Raw genomic sequence first — 22,031 nt, 5'->3', positions numbered from 1 at the left:
TTGCATTGCACTACAAATAATATGGCGTGCAGACAATCAAGCCCAGCCTCAGCAGATCCACACTAAATTTATTGTATGCTGTAAAGAAACGACAATGTGCATCACTGGGCAGCTCACTCAGCGAAATGAGCTCACCGAGTACACCGCCATCTACACCACGCGACGGTCGACGCGGGTAAGTATTCACGAAAGTCAGCACACACACACACACACTCACACAAGCATACACAAACCAAGTTCTAAATACATAAATAAATAAAACAGCATTAAAAATCGTCCGTTAGACATCAAATTTCATTATTAATATTTTATAGAATGAAAATAAAAAAATAGATTAGGCAACAGAAAATAAAAAAATGTCATCTCACGTCATCAATCGCTCATCGCATCTCTCATCTTAGCTCACGCAACCATGCATACTCACAAAAAATATTTCACTTGCATACATACATATTCTTCCGCATTTTTTAGTGTTTCTAATATTTTTAAACGAAAAAAAAAAAACTTTGTTAAATCATTGTTTGTTGTACCCTCATATTCTCTCATATTTCTTTTTACTCTACTCACCACTTCTCTTTTTTCTAACTCTTTCATTCAATACTTTGTGGTTCATCACTTCTCAGTAAAATTCATTTGTGTGAGTGTAGCTATCGCCACCATTTTTATAACTCTTCGTCAGCAGCATACGCTTCATCATAAAAGAAAAAATTGCATTATCATTTCAGCATATCCATTTTTGTTTATTTACTGTCAGTCAATGTGTTTTTCCATTATTTTTTTTTGGTGTTTACGAATTTAATCAGCATACATAAAACTGTGTTGTGGTGTCCCCAGCAAACAAAGTGTCGGCAATAACTGTTTGTTTTTTTATTTTTTTTGTAAGAGTGTATGTGGGTTTCTGGAGAACACGCGCTCGTAATCCTGTTTACCCTTGCTGCCACAGCACTTAATTAAAAAAAAAACAAAAAAAACTGTATCAACACTGTATGTGTGTTCACAGCAAATACGTTGGTAATCGCTTTCGGCCACGCCAGTTGCGCATTTTAAAGTAGGAAGCCAAACTGCAGTTTATTTTAGCGGAAGGCGAATGTTTTGATTAAATTTGGGTCACGCTGAATATTTATAGAATAATTAATTCAAATAAACAATTATGATAAGCATAATAACCTTTAGTCATTATGCACACGGAACATGGACCCCCTTAATGCCGTATAGTTAAGCAGTTGAAATAAGTGATATAATTTTTTAAGGCTAGTAAGCAGCTCTGAAGTAAAAATTTGCCGAAATTCACAATAAAATCAAAATTGTTCCTAAAATTGCCACACCCTTTTCTGACAGATTGTTCGATTTAAAAAAAAGTGACTGATAAAATATTGTTAAGAAAGAAAGGATATTCTGCCGAAATTGATAATAAAATCTTCATTTGGTTAATCTAGGTCCACCTTCAGCTAAAATTCTCCTAAACAAACATTAATGAATTTTTCTTTTTTTCAGAAGTATATTTTTTTGGACAAAAGCAAACACAGCATTGATAAAAACTAAAAATTTTATTTCCTTATGTCGCCACTTTGTTTGTTTTTCGACATTTCAGCATTCATAATTTTTTTTTTTAAATATATTTTTTTAACATTTGACTTAAATTCAACTGCTAAACACCAATTTAGTTTTGAAAATGTTCAAAAGCGAGCATGTTTAATGTACTCTTATATGTTACTAAGATTTAATAAAAAGTTTTTCATTACTAAATGTTTGTTATGACTAGTCGATTTTGCTTAAAAACTATTAAAACCCCCGAACACTTAGCAATTGTGTAACTACTATAATAATAATTTTTGTATTAAATCATTTAATAAATTTCAATACTTTTTACTAAATCTAACCCCAATCATGCGCAATTATTTATTTATTATTATGCATTAGGGTGGTCCTTAAAAATATCAACATCTAAATTTTGCTCTACGTATAAAATAAAGATATCCACGAAAATTGCAAAATTTGTAAATAAATTTTTAGGGGTCGCTATAAAAGTTTGAAAAAAAATTTAATAGCGAAAATTCGACCAATTTTTGAGTTAACATATAACAAATTTGGCATATTCATTTTTAAAACTTATTTATATAAATAAATTCAACTAGCGACCTCCAAATTTTTTTTTTTTTAATTTTGAAGTTTTTGTGGTAGACTTTATTTTGTATTTTTGTATTTGCTATTAAATAAAATATAAACATCAATTACTAAATACTTAATTTTGCGAGATTTTACTTAACACAGTGGCTCAATAAAGAAACGGACAATGCACGGTCAAAATTTGTTCTATGCCTGTCCGCCTTCTCTTTTGAGCCACTATACCATTTCAATTACGTTTTCATGCCTTTAATTCTTTGTTGAAGTTTCGTCATATTTTCACATTTTATAATTAATTCGAATACTTATATGTTACGAAAAAATATATACTATATACATACAGTGATCTACCTGCGCCCTATGAAGTCTTTCGTATGTACTAACATTTTTAGCAATGCATACAAATAAACCAAAACCAAAACTACAATAACCTCTACTGCTACTAATTGTACCACTACTACTACAATTAATACCAAATACTAAGTACCTATGGATGCAAAAAATTACTAAATTGCCTATTTTGCGGTTTTGTTTATCACAATAAAAAAAAAAAAAAAAAAAAAAAACTGGATACAGTACCTACTCGTACCTTCACAACAACTGACAAAACAACCCAACAGCCTATGTACCTCCACCTACCTACTACTAATTAATTCTTCTACTACTACTACTACATATAAATTTTATGTGCAAATGTTAGTCAAAGTGGTAAGTGTGATTTATTTTATATATTCATGCTATTTTTTGTAAAAAAAAACACACACACACACACTTAAAATTACAAACTAATTAACTACCAGTTTATCGCTACACCAAAGCCAAACAAAGCAACGCTGTGTCAAAATTTTACACGCATGTACATATGTTTTATGTGTTGTCAATGTTTAAAAAAGTAGTACCGTACAAATCTTACTTTATACTTTTTTTGGATATTACTGATTTTTCAATAATTATTGATTAAGCAAACTTTGATTTTTGTGCTTAGTATATATTTGTATGTTGTTGTTCATAGTTATTTGATGTTTGTTTTAATAATCTTCCTTTCTATCCTATACTTGATCCTGCTTTTTAGATGGTAAGACAGTAAACTAGACATAATATATGTGCGTAACTTAGAATATGTTGTGCGTGCTTTTTCATACTATGTACATATATTTCTACATTACCGGGGCATTCAACTTATTGATTAACGATCGTTGGCCGGGTGTATGGGATAATGTCTCCTAGTTTGAAAGGTTATGTTAGGTTAAATGGTTGTCCTTTGTGATACCACGAATGCTGAACGTGGGCCATTAATTTAGTCGGCGAAACACAGCGGGCCGATTATGAAATTTCGAATGCCGCAAATTTCCACTCCAGAAGTCCGGAATCGTAAACATAGTCTTGATGGACCGCTCCCAGCAAAATACACCTCCACCAGCCTTGCCTTCTAGTTTTGATCCGTCCGTGGAGAGGTTCACTGCGTCCTTCTTTCAGTAAATGCGAAATCAAGCCACTCGGAGCCCAAAGGCGGTTTGTGCTGCAACAGTCCTATCCGAAATATCTACAGCCGTAATATTCAACATATTTTTAAACGCCAGTGCAGGCCCCACCAATGTCGACTAGGGCAATTCGATGTAGCGCTTATCAAATGCAGCTTTTTCTAGCGTGTACCACCAGACAAGGGCAAGTTACCAACGGGAGAATCTTAAATCTTAAAGGTTATCGAAAATTTGATAAAGAAATAGGTTCTGCTTCTTATGAAATTTAATGATATTTACAGGGAAATGCTGGCAACTATCTTGAAAACTCTTTTCAATAAAACGATCTGCTAACAGGGAAATAAAGAAAACAAATATAGTTTTCTTTTAAAATAATAAAATCTAAAAATCACAAAAATTTTAATCTTTAATTGAAAGATCTGTTAAATTAAGAAAAGGCAATATATGTTAAGAAAAATAAAAACTAAAGTTAAAAAAATAAAAATTAAATTACAACAGATAAAAAAGTATAATTAGCCCAAAAAAATTAAATGAAATTAAAAAACAATATATTTTTTTAACAAATTAGTCTTAAGATGAAAAGAAAATTTAATAAATTGTTTCTAAAAATTAAATTTACAAAAAAAAACATCTTTTAACAATAAAAACGAGAAATTTAAAAAAACTTAATAAAAAAAAGAAAAATATTTAAAAATTAAATGAAAATTTAGTCAAGAAAAGAAAAAAGTGGTAAAAGTTAAATGAAATTTAAAAATTGTTTTTCTTTTTGAAACAATAACATCTAAAATTAAATTAAAAAAGAAAAATAATAAAAATAAGCTTTTAAAATTTTAAAAAATTAATTTCGGAAAAATAAATTAAATTTACAAAAAAGAGGAAAAATGCCGCTGACCTAGGACTCGAACTCGAACATCCAGAACTGTTGGAGACTGTTAGAGCAGCGCTTTCTGTCGAAAGAGCTTTTCACTATGAAAGCTGGCAAGAGAGCTTTTTTTGTAAGACTTTCGTGCCAGAATAAACCAAGTCTTTCAAACTACTGTCTTTCAATTGTCTTACCAAAGACTTTCAACTATTTTAGCCAGAATTGCCCGGTTATTAATACATTTTGGTATACTTTTAATTTTCGAGTATTTTCTTGGAGATACATATTGATTTCCGACTATGTATTAGTAACTATTTATTCGTAGTTATCTTTTTCACTTTTTTAACCAAAAAAAGAACGTTTTGTTGCAGTTTGCCCAAAGCTTGTAGATTTTTACCCTTAGCTGTTTAGCCTTCTATTTTGCCTTATATGTTTGGTTCATGGCGTAGTAGTTATGTAGATATAAACATTTTCTATACTTTTTATCACCTTTGTAAGCGTTGAAGTATTTTAGTGAATTCAAACTTTAAATATTTGCCTATATTTTAAATACTTACTTCTCTCGCAATTACTCTTTGTATTTGTACTATCTTCCACTAAATTATCCTTAACGTAGCGTGTTTGCTAGTGTATCATATTTATTGACTTCTTTAGCTGGTTTGGCTTATCACATTTGCCATTTTATTTTACGAGTATCAATGCTTTCACTCACTCACTAACTCACTTCCACCATACACCATCTATAACTCATCCAATTTTGTGCGAGTGAATATATATAGTACATACATACATACTTATGTACATATGAAATATGTTCTATTTACATAAATATAAGAATTATGAGCACTTAACTGTATTTTGCCTATCACTTATAAACAATTTCCTGTCTATTTTACATTCACTTACTTACTACTTCGCACTTATTGACACGCTTACTACATCACATGCCTTCTGGTCGTTAAATGTAACCCACACCGACAAACCGACAACAGCTTTAGTCGAACAATGGACTCTTTCGACATATCAAGCGATTCCGAGGAAGGGCTGCTTGATGAAATCCTTGTCGATGGCAAATATCACCAGCAACGCCTGCAACAGCTACAGCGCATGCAAAACTACCACCAGCGTCAGCATCACTCCTACCCGCAGCACTACTACAGTCAGTTTACAGCCTTCTCACAGCATCAACGTGACGCCCAATGTCAACACTTCAATGAACACAAACAGCTAGAATATGATGCCATAGAGTCATCACCCCTACACTATTGTGAAAATACAACCACCCAGTCGGACGACAATATCTATAGCACTCAAGAAAATCAACTTTCGATCACACCACAACTATTACAAACACAACAACTACAACAAAGAGAGTCGCCAACACCATCACCACCGCCTCTGTCACCTCTGCCACCGCTACCACCACCACCACCACCACCGTCACTACCAACAATACGTTGTAGCTCCAGCAATAATTTGAATGCACCATTGGGTTCAAATGTTGGCCGCTCATCGGGAAGTAGTACAAGTATTGCTTCAATAGGCGGCGCTGCTGCTGCCGGTGCTGCTTCCACTTCTGCACCAGCTACCTTCATTGTTGAGGAAAATATCGACACTGGCGAAAATACAATACACTCGGGTCAATTGGAGCTTGAGGGCGATGATAGCACATCAAACAATGACAGCACGGCGAGCAATGAATCATCGGTGCAGCAAGCGGACTCGACTAGTCCAAGTCTGGTGAACGATAGCGCAAAGGCATCCACATCAGCTGCGGCTGCCGCAGCAGCAAGTGTCGCAACGGCAGGCGCTGGTGCTGGTGCTGCTGCTTCTGCTTCATTCAATCATCAATTGACCGCCGACATATGCAACTATAAGAACTCAAAGAGTCGTCGACTCGAGTATTCGCTCAAGTGCTTGAAATATGGGCGCAGTAACCCGTCGCAGGATTCGGCTTTTGGCTCGTTGACAGACAATGATCTCTCAGTTGGGTCATCCAGCTTTCGCATAAGTAGTTTTCAATCGATTTCTTCACCGATTGATGAGGGTGTAGAAGATGTGATAATAGCCACTACAACAGGTGGCAAAGAAACTTGCCTAGAATTGGCTACCATACCGAGAAGTATGGTGTCACAAGATTCTGCTATATCATCGCCGTGTCGTGAAACATCGCCTAGCAACTTTTTGAACATTGATGACGCCATGTCTGCTGGCTCTTGTTCGGGCGCATCCACTTCGTCCGGCGGCTCGATAGGCAATATACGTCCACAACAATTTCCCGTCTCGCTTTCGCCTAAAATACTCGTCACTGCCACCACTAACTCTAGCAATTCGTCCCTATCGTCGTCTAGCGCCGCACTACCCCAAGGACAACAATTCGATCCACCCAAGATACTAGTTAATGATCAAAACTCTATCTATACAACTTCACCCTCGAAACGTACCGGCACCATTGAGGTCTTTTCACAAAAATATCGCGTCTGTTCATTCGAAGATATGTCACCGAATAAGCGTTCGTCTTCCGACAAACTTTTGAAGAATGTCAATCGTATGGCTTTTCGTTCGCTCGAAGAGGAACGACGCATCGATAGCGCTTTTATGCCCATAGTTGATCGCACAAACTCGGAAAATCGCGTGAACATGCAGAGAGATGAAAAATACAAAAAACTCACACATGCCTCCTTCCGTATCAGTAAGACCTCAAGTCAGGTGATCGTCTATGACAACTCACCGAATCAGCTTGTCAGCACTTCACCCGTGGGCGCTACAAAAGTCATAACTAATGGCGAACTGCAGCGTCCAGCCACAGCAGCCGGTTCGGTGAGTAGTCGTCAAACAATGTGGCGCGATAGTAAATTCTATCGAAAGAATCGCATTGCCAAGTCAAATGACTCGCTGCTGGAAACATCGCCCAATCATTCGGCGCGCTTGTCGCCATCTTCATTGCGTGACAATCACTACGACAGCAGTTCCTCTTACGGCGGCAGTCGCAGCCACAGTCGACAATCGTTAAATCGAGGCGGTTCAATCAATGAGATATCCGGTCTGAATCAGGCATTTGGTAGTAGCGGTGGCCACGGTTTGGCGGTTACCACAAGCTTTTGCGGCAATGTCGGCGCAGCGGGTGCTGGTCGACTTTACTGCAGTTCAAAAAGCGAGGATCTCGGTGATTCGAATGACTATTTGCGTGTTATGGATGCACGTAAATCGTATTCGGAACGACATCTGGTCACCTTGACCAAACTAAAGCAAACGGCTATAAACAATATGACAAGCGGAAGTGATCAATGCTGCCAATCCGAGGACGAAATGAGCTTCTATGATGACAATAATGTTTACAGTTACATGTATTATGCTGAACAGCAGCAACAGCAACCACAACCACAACAACAACAACAGCAACAACCACAGCAACATCATCAGCATCAACACCATGCAAAACAGCATCTTCGGCAGCAGCAGCAGCAACAGCAACAGCAGCCGCAACATCGGCGTAGTCACTATAATCAGCAACCGGCAGCCAAGTCAGCAAAACAACAACATCAGCATCAACCACAACACCAACAACTACCTACTCACCAACACCATTACCAGCAACAGCAACATTCCAAACGTCCCCACCCGAATCAATTGAGCTGGAGTAGTTGTTCCATAAATCGCCTAAGGACGTCCAATATAAAGACCACCTCTTTGGCTACCTTATCCTGCCATCAAAATCTAGCTTACTCCGCTTCAGCACACTCCCCCAATGCTGCCAGCACTACAGCTGCCGGTACTATAGTGGCGCTACCACATGTCTCACGCAGCGCTATTTTCAAGTCGGTAGATCATTTTGTCAACTTGACAGATAAGCACGCTGCTGACGGTAGTAGTGGTGCTGGCAGTGGAGGCAGCGGCACCTGCACTGCCACCGATGACAACAGCTCACCCGACGATTCGCCAACACATCAGACGCTGAGCGGCGCTGAACTGTCGAAGATTTTTGCCATGCACGACGCCCAAAGCAGCCAGTGTAGTGAGGAGAAGACACCGCTGCTGGACAGCGTTGAAATGTCGCCAATCAGTCCGACTGAGCCGGAGGAATTGGCCAGCGAAGAAAAAATGTGATACACTAAATTTCAGTAAATGCATACGAAAAAACAAAACTTAAAAGAAAATAAATGTGCGAAAAGAAAAAAGAATGATATTTAGTCTAGCGTAAATCGCATTAAAACGGAGTTGAAATGTTTGACGGACCGATGAAATGTGTGCAGAATTCACCAGCTGTTCAAGAAGATATAAAAGCGATATAAGAGGGTTGAAAAAATACAGTTTTTAGATTGCTTCACTAGATTTCTTAAGATAGTTACAAAATATATTACTTTAATTTTAGAACTCTCGTCGCCGGCTTTGAAAAGTCTTGATCGGGTGGAAGGACGTGAGCTTCATCCATATGCATTGAGCTGTGTTGCTGATCACCAAACACCTGATCGCGTGTTAAGATTCGAAATCTTTCAATAGCATAACGCAAGGGCAATAATTCCGGCTTATTATAATTTTTAGATTTTTTTAAAGAAAAAGTTAGTTTTTAATTCACTTTAATTTTTATAAACTTGATAATGTATTTTTTTCTTCTTATTTTTATATAGTTTTCTTTTAATTTTTAGATTAAATTCTTTCATTATTTTTCTTGTGTTTTTGGATTTCATTGTTTTAAAAAGAAAATTATTTATTTTTAACTTCATTTATTTTTATAAACTTATTTTATATATTTTCTTCCGTTTTTTAAATTATTTTTTCTTTTTTTCTTCTAAATTCTAGCTTTTGTTGTCTCATTCTTTTCTTTTTTAACTATTCTCTAAACTTATTTTTTTTTTTTAATTTAATATTCTTTTGCTGTATAGATTTCAAAGAATTTTTTTATTTAATTTAATTTTTAGAAACTTGATTTTTAGAAACTGAAGGAACTAGAGAAGAGGGGCAGTGAAGTGATTAAAGCGAGTCTTTGGGTTTTCTTTTTTTTGTTAATGTACATTTTTTCCTTTTTTTTAATTTAATTTTCTTTTAATTTTTATATTTTATTGTTTTAAAAAGAATAATATTTTTTTAGTATCATTTAATTTTTAGGAGTAGATTTTATTTTTTTTTTCTTTTTCAGATTTATTTTTTATTTTTCCTAAATTTAGTTTGGTTTTAGCTTTTAGATTTTATTGTGTAAAAAATTTTTTTTAATAGCCTTTAGTTTTTAAAAACTTGTTTTATTCATTTTTCTTTAATTTAATTTGTTTTTATTTTGTTAATTTCATTTTCATTTAATTTTTAGCCGACTTACAAAAAAGGAGAATGTTATCAATTCGTCGAGATATTTTGTATATGAATGTATGTTACCGCATAACTTTGAACCACGTTAACCGATTTCGATAATTCGTTTTCTATCGGAAAGGTAGTGTTTTAGAGGTGGTTTAAATCCGATTATTGGGTCATGAAGAAATTAACGGTACTTAAATTTGTATAAGAGCATTGAAGTCGGTTGTGCTTTTTGCTTTAAAATTACTTTTTAGATTTTTTTGTTTTAAAAAGAAAAATATATTTTTTTTATTTCATTAAATTTTTAGGGTCTAATTTTATATTTTTGTTCTTTTTAATTTAAGTTTCTTTTAATTTTTAGATTTTGTTTTAAAATTAAGAACTTTTATTTTTTTAATTTAATTTTTATGTTTTGTTTTAGTTTTTTTTTGTTTTAAGTTTTTTCTTTTTCTAATTTAATTTTTAGACTTTGTTGTTTTAAGAAGAAAAAAATTTTATTTTAGATTTTATTTCCGGCGCCGCCATTTAAAATCTGTAAAAAGCTTCTCACGCGTGATCCGTCTAACTTTTGTTCAAAAACTATAACCTCTTGAACATATGATCGAATTCTAAACACTAGTTGGAGTGGATGTTGCGTCTATTTATATATTTGAGAATTCACAAATTGTCCATTTGAAGCTACAACAAGAAAAAACAAAAACAACAAATTAAAAATATTAAAACGAAAATTACAAATTTTAAGTAAGGAAAGAAATCTATGTACTTAAGAAAATATCGTATATTGAAAAAAATCATTAAACTACTTATCACATCATTACTACAGCAACTACCATCCTTATGATAATTTTAAGTATTTAAGTATTAAAAAAGCAGATATACATATTTAAAAAATACATTTAAGTAAATCATGTTTTGAAGAATAGTAATTTCTGTAAATCTTAAACCAAAGTGTTAAACAATTTTAAATTAAATAAAGAGGCGTATAAAAAAAAAACTAAAAATTATTACAAGAACTCTTAGAAAATAGAAAGAAAACCTAATATACAATATGACGTAATGTTTAGGGAATACGTTATTTGCTTGAAAATTTCAAACAACAACAAAACAGAAAATATAACTTCTTAATTTATAGAAAAAAAATATATACACACCTATGTATATTCGACAATGCGAACTTTTAACATAAATAATAAAAAATAAATTAATAAATAAATAATGCATTTGCAGCAAACTTTTTTGTGTCATTTTGACGCTACTGAATAAAATGAAAACAAACAAATAAAATACATACATATGTAATTAGTAGAAACTTTCAAAACTACAGAATAAAATTTATGTACATATTGTTGTACTAGTGTTGAAGTTAGTGAAAAATATTGAAATTGAATATTATGCGAGTAGTATACAAGAATGGCATCGAGCTTTCGAAAAATCAATGAAATTAAAAAAATATATATAAAAATGTATTGTAAATTGTTTGCCCCGGAATCCTTCTTAAGTGCATAAACAACGCATTCCCATGCCAATGACAAAGTCCATCGCATGACTATTGTCTTAACCACTGCGCCTAAGACTATTCCGCAAACTATGCCTGATTTTACACCTTCCCATAATTGGAACTGTCATTATTGTTGTTACGACCACATGAGTGCGAGACTATGACAAACAATGTTTATATTTTGCGTCAAAGCTTTAGATGCAACAATTAAGAGAATAGTCATGCGTTTAATTTTATCATTGCCATGGGAATAGGACTGTCATTCATATACGTTTAAGATATTATAAATATAATATAATTTTAGGCGAATGAATTAGGAAACTAATAACATCGCGAATGCCCAAATCTTTGGTAGTAAATTAGCTTTAAAATACAAAAACAAAAAGAAACATAAATGCTCTCAGCACATTTAATTTAAAATAAATGTATAGAAAACGTTTCTGATTACATTTCGAATATAATTAGCTTAGGGCGAGTGTTTAAAAAAAAAAAAACAAGCGTTAGGCACCAAAACCCCATTGGAAGCTCAGCAAAGCTACGTTAGGAAAACGGAAATGAAAGCTGAAAGTATGGAACAATCATGCCAAATGGTTGTCCAACGAAAGTTGTTGCCATTATGCAGAGAGCTTTTAAGTTGCAGTTGAAAGTGTCAATGTAACAACCTCGCAAATGGTTGGCTCAAAGCATTGTTGGTCAGCGAAAGCTTTTAACATTGCATAGAGCGAGCTGGGCTTGACCCAGTGTCCGTTCATATAAAGTTTATAGAAAGGAGTCCAAGTAACTTTAATTACTTTCAGTAAGCTTTTAGGAACTTTCTTTATTACATTTTGGTTCTTAAATTATAGTTTTTTTTCATTGAATAAATAAATGTAGTACTATACGTCAAAAGGATTTAATAGTTAAAAAATAAATAAATAAATAATAAAATGTTAAAATATACCGAAATCTCAGTAAAAAAAAAAAAAAAATTAAATAGAAAAAACTCACACACATACTAACAAACATATAAAAATCGCACATTCCAGAGAGCAACAAAACGTAATTCAAAGATTTTATGAAAAGTCCTGTTGAAACTTCAACTAAATTATTATGAACCAGTTACCTAAAAACCATATATGTACATAAAGCAATCAAGCAGCAACATAACCGATATCATGAAATTAAAATTAATTGTAATATTCTCAAAGTAACTAAAGCCCTGCATGGGACGTTTCACAATATAAAGGTACATATATACATACTTACAATAATTACACTGGTCTACAAATTTCAACTTTTTTTCTGCGAATAAGACGGGACCTGGTGTTTCTGAACTAATTTTTCGTGCTGAACACGAATCCGGGGTCAAAAATGTCCCATCACGTCACGTTTTCGAGAAAAAAGGGGTTGAAACCCCTAAAAACAGCGTTTTTGGCCATTTTCGAAAAATTATAGAGCTGAACCCTGACGTGGTACAAATTTTGCATATATCAGAAATTAAAGGCTAAACCGTGCCCTTTCGAATGAGCCCTATGCCGAATTGATCGCGTGCACCCTTAAAGCAGGGGGTGTATTTGTGTTTAGGGGTGCAGGAAAAATTGATCACAGAAAGAATTTAATCTTAAACGATCATAGAAAATTAATAATGCCAAGGTTTTAACTATATTAAAAGTCGCTGATTACGAATCTGCAGTTAGATTTTAAAAATTTAAGATGACGGGTCGAATATGGTGGATATAAAAATTGGACTCCTAGACACAAATACACCCCCTGATCTAAGGGTGCATGCGATTAATTCGGCATAGGGCTCATTCGAAAGGGCACGATTTAGCCTTTAATTTCTGACATATACAAAGTTTGTAGCACGTCAGGGTTCAGCTCTACAATTTTTCAAAAATGGCCAAAAACGCTGTTTTTAGGGGTTTCAACCCCTTTTTTCTCGAAAACGTGACGTGATGGGAAGTTTTGGACCCCAGATTCGTGTTCAGCACGAAAAATCCGTTCGGAAACACCAGGTCCCGTCTTATTCGCAAAACCCTTGTAGACCAGTGTTATGTAGAAAGAAACAAAATATCCAATCCAAATGTACTTGGAATGCACCTCATGAAGTTTAAATAAAAAAAGCAAAGTTACATATCGTCACCTAAGGGTGAAAAGGTGCCAAGTCAATTTTTTTAAATTGTTCACCAGAGACGAAAAATTGATGTAGTTTCGTATTACCTGCCATTCTGCTTCAAAAACTTAATTTTGAAAAAAAAAAATTGCACTTGGCACCTTTTCACCTATAGGTAGCGGTGTGTAACTAATAGCGGTAGTAACGAAATTGTAAGGGTATTTCAGGCCGAGCGCATTATTGTCGCCTGTTCTGAATATATACATACCACAACTTTTTGTTAAAGTTTATTTGTAATTACTTTAAAATAGGATATTTTTGAAACATAAAATCATTTTTTTTTTTTTTTTTTGTTTCGGTTTCATTTTTAATACTTGTGTACGAAAATATTGTTATATGTTGTATATACATACATAAATATATTTAGTACATATGCATACATACAAAAAGCATATAATTAAAATAATACCTAGTACATGTTCATTTTCATACTCGTTAGTGTATTGATTAGCTTTAGAATATACGTACATATGTATGTATGTATCATATATTTTTCTCAAACCGTAAATTATGCAATTAGGTCCTCAAAAATCGGTGATATTGTTAAGTATGTATGTAATTTTACTTTTATTTTCCACTGAACTACGTAAATAAATAAAAATTGAATTAAAATAGTTCATTGTGTTTGAATCATGCTTGATTTAAAATTGAACAGGTAAGTTGGAAACCACGCATAATTCTAATAAAACGTATTGTTGCTATTGCCCATATAGCTTTCCATTTTATTTAAGTAATTTTCTGCATAGTAATAAACAATTACCTTAATCTTAATCTCAATTTTAATCTCAATTTTAATCTTAACCTTAATTTTAATTTTAAGCTTTATCTTAATCGTTATCTCAATCTCAATTTTAGTCTTAATCTTAGTCTAATGTTTATCTTAATCTTAATACTAATGTTAACCGCAATTTTAATCTTAATCTTAATGTTAAATCTTAATCTTAATCTTATCTCAATAGTAAATTTAATCCTTATCTTATACTTAATCTTGATCTTGATCTTAATCATACTTTTAATCTTTAAATTAATCTTATTCCTGATGTTAACCGCAATTTTTAGCTTATCTTAATCCTCTAATTTAACCTTAATCCAAATCTTTATCTTAATCCCAATCCTAATCTTAATCTTAATCTTAACCTTAATCTTAAACTTAATATTAACCTTAATCCTAATTTTAGTATTTATCTTAGTCTTAATCTTAATCTTGATCTTAACCTCAATCTTAATCCTAATCTTAATCTTATATTTTAATCTTAATATTAATCTTAACCTTAATATTAACCCTAATCTTAATCTTAATATTTTTCTTGAATTTTTATTATTGATATTTTTAGGGCGACCTAGCTGGATCTATTGTACTAACCCTTATCGTGGCAAGAACCTCTAAGTGCCCACACTCAGCGACGTAAACGTACGTTAACGTGTCAGCTGAGACGATCAAACTTATGAGAGCGCCATTTCATCCTCTAGCCCACAGAACCTGCAGTTCGTTTCCTCAGAGAGTCTAATTTTGCTTAGATGGTACCTCAGTCAGCAGTGTCCTGTCAAATGTCCGTTGAGAGTTCTTAAACCCTCTCTGCTGAAATTTATTTAGCAGCCGCTCGGAGATTTTACGAGAGGGAGCGATGCATTTTTGGACTGCCTATTGCCCTTAGCCGTGCGCCATTGGGTTGTAATTTTCAAGTCTTCCCATCCATTTAGATAGCATTTCACTAGAATCTCAGTTTCGTTGCCGTCGAAGCCCTCATAGCCCGAAATCCACCAGGGTTAATCTGTTTGTGGCTCCTAGTTGTACCAGTACCTTTTTGCAACTTTCTACTACCTTTGATACCGTTTTGCAAGAGTCAAGTACTCTTAACGCTACCTGGCTATCCCTACCTGGCTATCACTGGTTTGGCGTCCCTGATATGAGAATCAATTAGTTTTTCTAAGTTTGTTCATGTTAGTACTTGGGCTTTGTGTGAAACAACCCGGGAAGTGGGATTTCAATAGAAACCTGCTAGTTTCCTCAGGTGTAACAGTGTACGTTCTGTCAGGTTTTTTTAAAGTGGCTAACCGGTTCCAATGATCCAATTTTAGGGCCTTCTGTAGGCGCTGAGCAGCCGACAGGGAATATATCCCCCACAGAACTCACGCCATGTATCCCTTTTGAGCTTACTGTTGTGCAGATCTGTATGTTGACCAGTCCCCAGTTCGCTTGGCTCTGTTGAATAATTTCCTTGCCCTTTGACGAAGCTTTCTAAGATTATTGTTCCAACAAGTAACTTCCCTTTGAGATTTCTTTTTTTTCTTTATGCAGCTCGCTTCAATGGCTGATGAGCAAGTGTCCTGTAGTAGAGCGGATTCTACTTCCAGGTCATGCGTGAATAAAATACCAGCCAAAGACAAGTTCCCCTTCTGTTCTTAAGGCAGGCGGAAGAGTTCCCAGTTTGTTTTCCTGGGATTCCTGTAAATCTGGTTAGTCTCATTTAGGGCACTTATATTAAAACTAATATGCTTATGATCTGACATAATACCTCATTAGATACGTGCCAGTTTGAAATAAACGCGGACAAATATCGGCTCATTACCCGGGTTAATAATATACAGTTCGTTCTTAATAATATATTCAATAAGACACTCACACTACAGCACTAAGTTTAGCCAGCTTTTCCTGCAGTACTCCTCTAGGGCTATTACTTACTTCCCTTGTGGGAGCTTCTAATCTTTCTGTCGAAAGGTAGGCTGAGTAGGTAAGTAGGGATGACACGATTTAAGATTTGTCTATTTTCAACGTCCAAGAGTGGGTGTTCTTTGGATAGTTGTTGTTGAGCTGAACTCATTCTCGATCAAAATTTCTAGACAACACCTTTCTGTGAAGTCTAGGCCTAGGTCTGTAGGTCCATTATGTGCAGGGCAATCTCAAAGTATTAAAACCAAATTACATATCCGGGAGGGAAGAAGGCTTCGTTGAAGGAATTTTGGGAATTAATGGAGGATAATAGATAGTTCATGGCCGAAACGTCGAGAGAGTGGGGAGCATCCTTCTGGATATATACATACTGCCCAGAGTGCTAGCTCGACCAATTCGAGACCACTACTGTAAAAATTCAATTAACCCTCACCGACATACACGGAAATGAGAGGGCTGATGAGTTGGCTAAGGCCGGATCATCTTTTTGTGAATCCGAAGCAGAGACATTAAACTGTCCGCTTGGACTCATCAAAGGGGAACTGCATCTGCAATTCGTACGTATAGCTGCTACACTTTGGAACAACCTTCAAATCTGCAAAACTGCGAGGAACATATATAAGATATAGTCAAATTAACAGCCACGATAACGGAACATTGGTCGATTGGTGAATATGCAGCTAAAATGGGCCTTCAATACAACCCTCGGTGCCACAGCTGTAAACTTGAGGGAAGTAAAGAAACGATCTTACAATATCTTTGCGAGTGCCCGGCATTGGCACGAATAAGGCATAACTCCAAATTCACTATTACTCACCTAAATAGTTAGATTCATCGGAAAATCCGAAATGTTTGACGAACCCTTGAAAGCAGTTAAAATCAAGGGTCCCAGAGAAAGCTTATCAAAATAGTACTAATTGCGTTCTTGGCATGTACTCAGGCGACGTTTCTACCAATCAACAAAACCTCTCCGAGGACGTTTTAGAGAAGCAGAATAGAAAAAAATTTTAAGCTCCTAAGTAATGCCTAACTTTTTTCGGACTCAAGGCGTTTTAGATGCTCTTAGATCTTCATATGAATGACATAGCGTCCCCTTTCCGTTTAGCAGTGCCGTTTCCCTCCCTACAATAAAAAAAAATAAATCCTTTCTGACATGATTTTTTTTTTTTTCCTCTTGACCTCCGACAATAGAGAAAATGTTGGCAAAAACCATAAGCAGTGCAACGATAGTTTGACAATCGAAAGGATAAAGCCACAACAGGTATGCATATATCCGTGCACATTTGACTAAGCAACTTAAGTCTGTCGTTCACCGACATACAAAATTGCGTATGTCGACAAAACATATTATAACGTCAGAGAGAAAAATGCTGCAACTCGAAGGAAATTTTAAATTATTTTATTGCTATTCACAACCGTAAGAAATGTGTATGTTTGGAAAAACTGCATAATTTCACATTTAAATAAAAATAATGTCTTTGACGGTAAAAAGAGCTTTACCGACATAAATATGTTATATCCTTTGTCCGTGAAAGATAGACTTAAGTTGTTTTGTCAAATATCCAGAGATATGTAGCTCGGCCCAATATCATTTATTTAAATGAATTTTTCCCGCCGGGTTTTGTGCTTGACAAGAAATATCGTGTCCGCTTCGAACAGTGTCGCAACGGTTAAGAGCTTTCTTGCATACATATTCGTATATCGACTGATAGCTATTTATAGTAAAGAATTAAGTACTTACATATTTTTATATAAAAATTGGTTAGCTTTCATTTCGAATGCAGTTATATTTGCGATCATTCAAAAGTAAAATGTCGTTGCAGACAGTCAAATTTATATCACCGATACTGCATGCGCAAAGGTTTCCAAGTCAAACGTTAAGCATCGTTCAATTCATTTCAAAAATATCTCTTTTAGGTTTTTGTCGTTAAATGTTCGATATACACAAACTTCTACAAATACCACTTCTACGTATATGTCGGATGTAAGTACAGACACCACAAAAGAGGAAACAACACAACATACGGCTAGCATACAAAAAGAAATTGATCATCACGCAAGCTTATCTTCAACCTGGTGGGATCTAAATGGACCCATGCACGGATTGCACAAAATGAACGAAACAAGGTATAATAAAGTGCGAGTAATCACTGTAAAATAATTTCATATGTACATATGTAAAATAATTAGGTGCATATATAAGAATAAGCACATGTGTATATAAAATAGGGTGGTGCAAAAATTCATGTGAAAAAGTAAAGTCGGAATTTTAATGCTGTCACCCGCTAGGATTGTTGTACAGCGTGGCGAGGAATAACTGTTACCCAGGTTTTTTTGAGAAATAGAAGAGTCCTTTATAGATTTTGCGAAAAAAGTATGTTATTGATAATTTTCCACAGATTTTACTTTAGTAGTATTAATTAGTTTTTAAATTTTAATCCTTATTTACATTTGCCAGCAGTGTAAACTTTGAGAGAAAAGTTCATTTGGCACGCAGGTCCTCGTCAGTTAATTTGTTCCATATCTTCTGTAACCATAGGCTAATTTTCTCCATTTTGAGTCCCTTATACTCCCCCTTCTGTCCAAAATAAGGCCTCATACTCAAAAATCTAATAGACTCGGGACTGGTGACTAGGACGGCCATTCATTCGACCAACCTTATACAGTTTTTTTCTTTTTTGTACTTTTTTTATACAAAGCCTAAGAAAAAATACACCTGAAAAAGACTTGCGTGCCAAATGAACTTTTCTCTCAAAGTTTACACTGCTGGCAAATGTAGATAAGGATTAAAATTTAAAAACTAACTAATACAACTAAAGTAAAATCTGTGAAAAATTAACAATAAAATACTTTTTTCGCAAAATTTATAAAGGACCCTTTTATTGCTCAAAAAAAACTGGGTAACAGTTATTCGTCGCCACGCTGTATATCAAAAAAAATCCCCCTGTTTTTTTTATTTTGAAATCAAAAAATATATTAGAGATCGCTCAAAGTGCTCAAAGTTTTCCATGTATTTTATATGGAAAAAAAATCGATCGAAAACTTCAGGAGACTTCCCCAGCTGTTATTTTACCATTATTTAATACTAGCAGCGAGTTTTTATTTTGGGATTTTTAGGGTACCTATAAAAGTTAGTTAATATTAAAAAATTTTCAAAAACTTTACTTTGGGCTTTAATTTTTTTTTTGGAGCACCCTATTATACATATGGTATGTACATGCCTATATAGCTACATTTCTCCAGAGTGCCTTTCGTGCGTGACGGTTTGGTGGCCCATGATAACATGATCGACAAGAGTTTAATTAATACAAGCATGATTTTGCAAGATAAGGTTGTATTGGAAGTGGGTTGCGGTGGTGGCATATTGACTGAAGCACTGGCACGCTTGGGTGCCAATTTAACGGGCATTGACCTGGGCGCAGACGTCATAACAACAGCACGAAAACATTTAGAGCAACATTGTCCGGAACTAAGCGATCGCATAACTTACAAAATCGAACCAATAGAGTTGCATGCCAAATCAAATCGGAATCATTACGATGCTGTAATATGCTCGGAGGTTTTGGAACATATTGACGACAAGGAAGAATTTCTTACACATTGTATCGAGGCCTTGAAGGTACACATATACATACATACATAAATATTAGTTAGTTCCCCATAATTTGCCTTTGTCCCATTTAAGCCTGGGGGTTCAATATTCATAACCACTTTAAATAAAAATATTCCCCATTGGATTGTTGGCGTTGTCCTTGCTGAGTATATAATTGGCGTTACACCGAAAAATACGCATCACTGGCATAAATTGATATCACTTAAGGATGTGCAACGTATACTCTCTGTTCGTAAGTTTGAAAATTTCTTAAATTACTCAAATACATACCTAAATTTATTTATTTTTCTCTACTTTTGTTTTTCAGTGAACTGTAAAAGCATTCTGGTAAAAGGCTTTACGTATAATGTTTTTCGTAAACGCTTCCAGTGGATCAACAGTACTATGATGAGTTACGCAATTCAAGCGATTAAAATTCAATGAACTTGCTTATTCCATGAAAGTGTTTACTTACTTTATTAAATAACTATCAAAATACACTATACTAAAAAAGTAAATTCTTCCCCCTTTTCAACTTCGCTTTAGATAGCTCCAACAGCTAAAACCATATAACCAAAAGAAAAATAACAAACCCCAAGGAACATGTATGCACATGTTTCTGATGTGTAGACATCTTAGCTCCCTGTATGGGTAAAATTTGGGTTAACCTAGCAGAAAATTTGTTTACTTCTTCTTGTGTATTTCAGCAGAAAATCTGTAGTTGCATTTTGTTTGTGGAAATGAACATCTCTGGACTAGTTTAGGACTATTTAAGGGGCCCTTCCGGGACCTGTTCAGGACAATATCGGACCCTGGTCACGACTATTTCAGACCTGGTTCAGGTTCATTTCAGTACCGGTTCAGGATCAATTCAGGCGTAGCTCACAGTTATTTTTGGACCTTTTAGTTGAACTCCCAGTTCTGGATTATTTCGAGCCTAGTGCAGGACTATTTATGACTATTTTTGGACTAGTTCGGAATCAGTTAGGGACTAATAAGGGATCATTTCGGGACTGAGATCACTTTGGCACAAGTTATCGACTTTTTCGACCGTTTCGGGGCGTGTTAGAGACTATTTCAGGACAATTTCGGGACTAGTTCGGACTCATTTCGGGACGGTTTTGGAACCTGTTCAGAACCTAATATTTCGGCACTAGTTCGGGTTCATTTGCGGACTAGTTAGGGTTCATCTCGGGACTAACTCAGTACCATTTCGGGACTGATTCAGGAATATTTCTGGACTGATGCGGGATAATTTTGGGACTTGAAATGGACCTTCTTAAGACTTGGTCGAGATCATTTCCGGACAAGTTCACGACATTTTCAGAGCTACTTCAGAGCAATTTTGGGACTAGTTCGGGATCATTTTGAGGTATTTCGAAATTAGTCACGAAATGATCCCGAAATAACCCTGAACTATTACCTTCCGAGGTGGGTCTTAATATTTAAACGACTATCAATCATTACCCCCAAATATTTGATAGCGGGTTTTGATCAGAGTTGGCACTAAACGATTGATTTTTTAACCAATTAGTTAATTCGACAAAATTCACACTGATCTGACAGACTAAACAGTTAATGGTAACCGCGATTAAAAAAATTAATTTTTAATCATTAACCCTTGATGTGATAAGGTCGGTTTGGTGATTATTTAATTTATGCTGGAATTTTCCTGTGCACACATGGTTAAGTCGGTTTCCCTAAACAATTTGGTGTGCATTTTCATTAAGATCTATTCCAACACACGTTTTACAAACTAGATTTTAATATCCCTCTGCGCATGTGCACTGGGTTGTAAAAGTTCCCAGTTTATATATTACCAATAACAATAATTATATTCTTTTATATATTATGTGATTTTTATAAGCGTAAAACAAAAAATAATTACTATAACTGGTTTTGGTGTGAAATTCGGACAAACTAGACAACTTAATCAGATTTTCCTTTAATTGGATTAACCATCGATTAACGATTCAAAAAATTTATCATTAATCGTACATTTGATTACGATTAATAACACTGGTTTTGATGTTTTATTTTATTTAAGTTTCCCCTCTGTTTTTAAGCAGCGAGTTTTAAATACCTTGATGATAGCCGTACCTTAAAGATCCTTGGGGTACCCCCGCTGCATACCTCTATGTCTCTAACCCTACAGTAATGCAGCTTTAATTCAGAGAGATAACCTCTAATGATTCTGATGATGCAATTTGGGGCCTCTCTTTACATACATGAGTATGAGTTGTCATTATGCGCTGCCACCTCGCAGTGTTAAGCGCACTTTTCCAATCGGGGCACCGAAATTGCGCATATGGAAACTGTGCATTTAGACATTATTTCGGTTTCAACCGAAACTGTGCATGTATGC

The 22,031-nt window shown here is 34.7% G+C and overlaps 2 protein-coding genes across 16 annotated transcripts in view; both read left to right on the top strand.

Moving 5' to 3' along the window:
- Slob (Slowpoke binding protein) overlaps window positions 1–8,950 on the top strand; it is a 125,736-nt gene extending 116,786 nt beyond the window's left edge. For 12 of the 15 annotated variants that reach the window (XM_017608871.1, XM_017608844.1, XM_017608879.1 and 9 more), the window contains 2 exons: window positions 33–175; window positions 5,460–8,950. In XM_017608871.1, coding sequence (XP_017464360.1) covers window positions 33–175; window positions 5,460–8,574 — 3,258 coding nt within the window. In that variant the 3' untranslated portion in view covers window positions 8,575–8,950. Of the gene's footprint in view, window positions 1–32; window positions 176–2,467; window positions 2,508–5,459 lie in introns of those variants that run through there. The other 3 variants (XM_017608899.1, XM_017608893.1, XM_017608814.1) reach the window with 2 other exon arrangements.
- Window positions 8,951–17,838: 8,888 nt separating this feature from the next.
- On the top strand, window positions 17,839–20,184 carry LOC108357732 (ubiquinone biosynthesis O-methyltransferase, mitochondrial-like). Its single transcript, XM_017608804.1, has 5 exons — window positions 17,839–17,935; window positions 17,992–18,201; window positions 19,318–19,693; window positions 19,760–19,919; window positions 19,995–20,184. Exons 1-5 carry the CDS (start codon window positions 17,853–17,855, stop codon window positions 20,108–20,110), a joined length of 945 nt encoding a protein of 314 aa, XP_017464293.1. The 5' UTR covers window positions 17,839–17,852; the 3' UTR covers window positions 20,111–20,184.
- Window positions 20,185–22,031: the final 1,847 nt, after the last annotated feature.

The sequence above is a fragment of the Rhagoletis zephyria genome, unplaced genomic scaffold (genome assembly GCF_001687245.7).
Source record: "Rhagoletis zephyria isolate East Lansing unplaced genomic scaffold, Rhagoletis_zephyria_1.1 Rzeph_scaffold_00178, whole genome shotgun sequence".
Taxonomy (NCBI): domain Eukaryota; kingdom Metazoa; phylum Arthropoda; class Insecta; order Diptera; family Tephritidae; genus Rhagoletis; species Rhagoletis zephyria.
This window is presented reverse-complemented; position numbering and strand designations above follow the sequence as displayed.

What these genes read in the sequence shown, in the direction of transcription:
- LOC108357732 (XM_017608804.1), top strand. Translation starts at nt 17,853, where the DNA reads ATGCAGTTATATTTGCGATCATTCAAAAGTAAAATGTCGTTGCAGACA. An exon ending in CCGATACTGCATGCGCAAAG is followed by an intron (nt 17,936 to 17,991) that starts GTTTCCAAGTCA and finishes TATCTCTTTTAG; the next exon opens with GTTTTTGTCGTTAAATGTTC. An exon ending in CACAAAATGAACGAAACAAG is followed by an intron (nt 18,202 to 19,317) that starts GTATAATAAAGT and finishes ACATTTCTCCAG; the next exon opens with AGTGCCTTTCGTGCGTGACG.